The 6,132-nt window shown below is 43.8% G+C and overlaps 1 protein-coding gene across 1 annotated transcript in view; it reads left to right on the plus strand.

Annotated features, from left to right (window-relative positions):
* Positions 1-3,648: 3,648 nt before the first annotated feature.
* The window catches only part of LOC133613985 (protocadherin-8), a 9,797-nt gene continuing 7,313 nt past the window's right edge, over positions 3,649-6,132 (plus strand). The window contains exon 1 of the mRNA XM_061971915.2: positions 3,649-6,132. This exon is cut by the window's right edge and continues 895 nt beyond it. Coding sequence (XP_061827899.2) covers positions 4,613-6,132 — 1,520 coding nt within the window. The 5' untranslated portion in view covers positions 3,649-4,612.

The following is a 6,132-nucleotide window of genomic DNA, read 5'->3' on the forward strand; positions in this document are numbered from 1 at the left end:
CTCCTCATCCGCCGGAAATGTGTCCCGTGAAAAAACGTCCGATTTGAACTCCCTAATAACTAAAGTTCCTTGGGTGAATAATGTAAACTCACTACACCGGTATGTTTTAGCGCTTTCATGGCGAGTTTACTGACAGATATAAGTAAGAACTTTACACTACTTTATTTTAGAAATGGCAACAGTGAAGGATGAATGTCCCATAACAAGAAGATAGAGAAAAAGAAGAAGCTTATCGATTACGGTGTCGGTACGGACTACAAAGGCGGACTCGCGCAATTTTTCAGGATTCATGCAGATCCCAAATACAGATCAGCAGGTACTAGAAAGTAAGAAAAGTTGCTTTTGCATAGTATTGCGAAACAAAACGCCAGATAATATGTCTTACTATACACACACCATAATTACACTCGTATGTTTAATGCGCCGACAATCTATCAAGCGGAGCGGGTTCATAGCTTACCAAAGTCGTACTAAAACATTTTGATAAGATTTTTGAGCGCTGTGTGTAATGTCCTATATTTTCAATGTAATATATAAAATGTTGGTGTTGTTTACTTGAGTCATATTGCCATCATATTTTAGTCTACCCATATTTCTTATGTTTGACTGCCATCTACTGGTCACACATATCAATACACCATGTACCAAATAAAATAGCTTCGAGGTCGGTAAGCAAAACTAGAATTATTCCGTACATTAGGCGCACCGGGTTATAAGGCGCACTGTCAAGTTTTGAGAAAAAAAAAAAAATTTAAGTGCGCCTTATAGTCCGGAAAATATGGTAGGTTTCACTTTTGCATCTCGTTGCACATAAGTGTGGTGCTTTCAAAGACCCTTCATTAAAGTTAGAAACAGAGGTGTTACTTGATTTTAAAAGGGGGAGGCTTAACCCCGAGGAGATGCACAGATAATAATATAATCGTAATAATAATGATGTGTTGATATAATTAGTACTATCCACTGATGATAATAATAAGTATGTGTATCAGTGAATACAGGGGTGTCCAAACTTTTTCCAGGGAGGGCCCCATACATAAAAAATGAAGGCTGCAGGGGCCACTTTCAGTCATTTCGTTCGTTAAAGATACTAAAGCCAGTTCAATGTAAGTCTATCAATATGTGCTAAAGTATCTGAACACATCTACCGTATTTTTCGGACTATAAGTCGCAGTTTTTTTTCGCTCCAGTGCGATTTATATATGTTTTTTTCCTTCTTTATCATGCATTTTCGGCAGATGCGACTTATACTCCGAAAAATATGGTACATCTTAGCTTCTTCTTATCAGTAACAAATCACATTAAATATGTAATTCTGCCCTCATTTAAGCATTTTTAACTATAACAATTAACTAAATGAACTAAACATATCAATGCTACAATAGTATTGACCACTAGACAAGACCAAAACAATCAGCCCTTCGCTGTAAATTATCATGGCCACTGATTGGCTCAGCCTCAGGCAGCATTACTAACGTTAGCATGCTAACTCTTAGGCTAATTTTACATGCATATGCTTCATAGTCATATAACGTGGTACTTGACGCATTCTAACGTTAGCCTTTAACTTCAGTTTGCGCATTATAGGCAATTTCTGCCGAAATTGCATGTTCTAGTTTTTTGTTTTTTTTGTGTGTGTGTGTGTGTGTATGTAGTGTTCAAATCCGGTATGCGTTTATTTTGTCTTTAGAATGTGCGGTGGGCCAATAAAAAAACAAGCTGCCGGCCGCAAATGGCCCCCAGGCCGCACTTTGGACACTCCAGGGCTGATATGTACTTTACACTCAGATGTAAAAGAAAACTTGATATATAATTATATTTAAGTGAATATAAATGAATATTTAAAATCATATTCAGGCCTTTCTTTTTTTTCTTTTTTTTTTTTACACAAAACCAAATAATTATCTATTATTATTAACCAAATAAATCAGGGGTGTCAAACTATTTTTAATTCGGGGGCCACATGGGAGAAAAAAATCTACTGGCAAAATCAAGGCACGATAACTTAAAAATAAAGACAACTTCAGATTGTTTTCTTTCTTTAAAAATAGAACAAGCACATTCTGTAAAAAAAACATAATGTTGTTGGGTTTTTTTTTACACTTACATGTTGTGGTTAATACTTGATGTGAAGTTATTTATATTTTCTAAATAAATGATGTGATAACGTTCATCAGTCAACTCCTTGGTGTTTATTTTCAATCTATCAAGATAAAAACATATCAAAATCCAATGACAAGATGTTATTTATGTAATTTGATCATTTTCCTCATGTGGTTTATTTTGCACATATGTAGCATCATCTACAAAGATACAAATAATTGCTATTGCGACATCTAGTGGACACAATTAGAACAGCTCTTTCATTCAAAGATTTCAGGTTAATTTTTATACTTAGCAAACTCTTCCCGCCGGCCGGATAAAACCTGTTCGCGGGCCTGATCCGGCCCTCGGGCCGTACGTTTGTCACACCTGAAATAAATGATCTGGATATGTTAATCCCATTTTTAAAAAGTCCAAAACCTAATTAAGCCTTTTAAAAAGCTGCGCTACTCACCCCTCCACTTTGATATACAAACAGTAAATCACTCTGTTTGCGACTTAGTTTTAGCTATAAAGCCCTGCCCTGTATTAATTTGCCCTCTGCTGGATGGAGCTGGGAAGTGCACCACACGAACTGACGTCATCATTAATGCTGGTGGTGGATTGCTATGATAGTCTGTGATGCCTCCTCGGTTTATTCTTGTATTTGTCTCAGCTTCACCTACACATTATAGTTAGACAAAAAAAACAATAAATAGAGGGAAAAAAAGTGTTTTGCTGAGTCCATAAAGGCGAGAAAAAACTAGAATTTGCAATTTCGGGAGAAATTTTGGGAGAAATTGCATATTCTATTTTTATTTGTGTGTGTGTGTGTGTGTGTGTGTGTGTGTGTAGTGTTCTAATCCAGTATGCGTTTATTTTGTCTTTAGAATGTGCGGCGGGCCAATAAAAAACCAAGCTGCCGGCTGCAAATGGCCCCTAGACCGCACTTTGGACACCCCATGGCTGATATCTACTTTACACTCCGAATTAAAGGAAAACTTACTATATAATTATATTTAAGTGAATATAAATGAATATTTCAAATCATATTCAGGCCAAATAATTATCCATTATTATTAACCAATTAACGCCTCGAGATCCCCCGGGAGGAGCTGGGCGAAGTGGCTGGGGAGAGGGAAGTCTGGGGATTCTCTGCTTAGGCTGCTGCCCCCGCGACCCAACCGAGGAGAAGATGGATGGATGGATGGATGATGGACAATAAACAATTTATCAGACAAAGGTATGCTCATTTTTAGCCATCAAGCCCTGCCCTGTATTAATTTGCCCTCTGCTGGATGGAGCTGACGTCATCATTGATGCTGGTGGTGGATTGCTATGATAGGCTGTGATGCCTCCTCGGTTTATTCTTTTATGTGTCTCCGCTTCACCTACACATTATAGTTAGAAAAAAAAAAAAAAGTACGAAAAAAAAAGTGATACTTGATTTTAAAAGGGGGAGGCTTAACCCCGAGGAGATGCACTGATAATAATATAATCGTAATAATAATGATGTGTTGATATAATTAGTACTATCTACTGATGATAAAAATAAGTATGTGTATCAGTGAATACAGGGGTGTCCAAACTTTTTCCAGGGAGGAAAAATTACATAAAAATACAAAAAAATTGAAGGCTGCAGGGGCCACTTTCAATAATTTCGTACGGTAAAGATACTAGAAACAGTTCAATGTAGGTCTATCAATATGTGCTAAATTATCTGAACACATCTACATCTTTGCCTCTTCTTATCAGTAACAAATCACATTAAATATTGAATTTTACCCTAAATTAAGCATTTTAACTATAAAAAATTAACTAAATTAACTAAACATACTATATCCCGCGGACCGGATAAAACCTATTCGCGGGCCTGATCCTGCCCTCGGGCCGTACGTTTGCCACACCTGAAATAAATGATCTAGAGATGTTAATCCCATTTTTAAAAAGTCCAAACCCTAATTAAGATGCACCACTCAAACCTCCTCTTTGATACACCAACAGTAAATCACTCTGTTTGCGACTTAGTTTTAGCTATAAAGCCCTGCCCTGTATTAATTTGCCCTCTGCTGGATGGAGCTGGGAAGCGCACCACACGAACTGACGTCATCATTGATGTTGGTGGTGGATTGCTATGATCGGCTGTGATGCCTCCTCGGTTTATTCTTTTATTTGTCTCAGCTTCCCCTACACATTATAGTTAGAAAAAAAAAGAAAAAAAATAAGTAGAGAGGAAAAAAAAAAAAAAAAAAAGTCCATAAAGGCGAGAAAAAGAGTCGGCGCATCTTTTATGCGCAGCCCCACGTGTGCGCGTTCATATATGTATTTATATATTTATATGCTTCTGGAGGCGGGGATTGGCCACACTTGGTCTTATTAGCGAACGACGAGCGCTCCGGAGCCTGCCAGTGCGGAATTTGGAGGTGTTTGGAGGCTGCTGCGTGTGCGTAAAAGCGCAAAGTAACTTCCCAGTGCGCGGCGAGCTCGCTCCAGAGGCGGACGTTGTCTCTCCCCTTCATTGGATTCTATCAGGATGATATTCCTCACTTATTACCACTGCTGGATATTTACGCTCGTCCTCCATGCCTTTTTACGCGCCTCCCTGGCCCGCAGCGAGGGGAATACGATCCGGTACCAGTGCGACGAGGAGGAGGCGGCGGGCACCGGGATAGGCAACCTGGCCAAGGACATGTCCTTGAGCGCGCCTCACTCCTCCAGGACCAGTTTCAGGATGATGAGGCAGTTTAACGACTCCTTCATCCGGGTGCGGGAGAGCGACGGGCAGCTGAGCGTCGGCGAGCGGATGGACCGGGAGAGGATGTGCCGACACACTCCGCAGTGTCTCGTCACCTTCGACGTGGTCAGCTTCTCCAAAGAGCGCTACAAACTGATCCACGTCGAGGTGGAGATCAGAGACATCAACGACAACTCCCCGGAGTTCCCGAGCGCCGAGTCCGTGGTGGAGATCTCCGAGAACGCGGCCGCGGGCTCCCGCGTCCCCCTGGACCCGGCCGTGGACGCGGACGTGGGCTCCAACTACATCCAAAGCTATCAGATCTCCGTCAACAGCCACTTCACTATTGACGTGCTCCTGAGAGCGGATGGGGTTAAATATGCGGAATTGGTGCTGATGAAGGAGCTGGACAGGGAGACCCAGGCGTCCTACACCTTGGACCTGGTCGCCACGGACGGAGGCAACCCGACCAGGTCCGGGTCCACAAAGATAACGGTCAGAGTGACGGACTTTAACGACAACAGTCCGGTTTTCGACCAGAATAGTTTCTCTGTGAACCTGCCGGAGGACGCTCCTGTGGGGACCGTCATCCTGGACCTGAACGCGGAGGACGCGGACGAGGGGCAGAACGGCGAGGTGGTCTACGGGTTCGGGAAGCAGGTCTCGCACGTGATCAGGGAGCTTTTCCACGTGGACAATCGATCGGGACGCTTGACGCTGCGGAGCCCGGTGGACTTTGAGGACAAGCGTACCTACGAGCTGGACGTCCAGGCCACCGACTTGGGACCCAACCCGACCCCGTCCGTGTGCAAGATCGTCATCCACGTCACGGACGTCAACGACAACGCGCCGGGAATCAGCATCACCCCCATGACCTCCATCACCACGGGCACGGCGCACATCAGCGAGGCGGCGGAGAAGGACAGCCTGGTGGCGCTGGTCACCACCTCGGACCGGGACGCCGGGGTGAACGGCCAGGTCCACTGCACCCTTTACGGCCACGACCACTTCAAACTGCGGCAGGCGTACGAGGACAGCTACATGGTCGTGACGGCGGCCCCTTTGGACCGGGAGAGGATCAGCGAGTACAACCTCACCGTCATGGCGGAGGACTTCGGCTCCCCGCCCCTCAGGAAGATCACCCAGTACACGATCAGGATCAGTGACGAGAACGACAACGCCCCACGTTTCACCAAGCCCGTCTACGAAGTCTCCGTGGCGGAGAACAACGCCCCCGGCGCCTACCTCGCCACCGTGGAGGCTACGGACGCGGATTTGGGCAACAACGGCAAGATCACCTACAGACTTGTGGACAGCCT

This window comes from Nerophis lumbriciformis, linkage group LG13 (assembly GCF_033978685.3).
Source record: "Nerophis lumbriciformis linkage group LG13, RoL_Nlum_v2.1, whole genome shotgun sequence".
Classification (NCBI taxonomy): Eukaryota; Metazoa; Chordata; class Actinopteri; order Syngnathiformes; family Syngnathidae; genus Nerophis; species Nerophis lumbriciformis.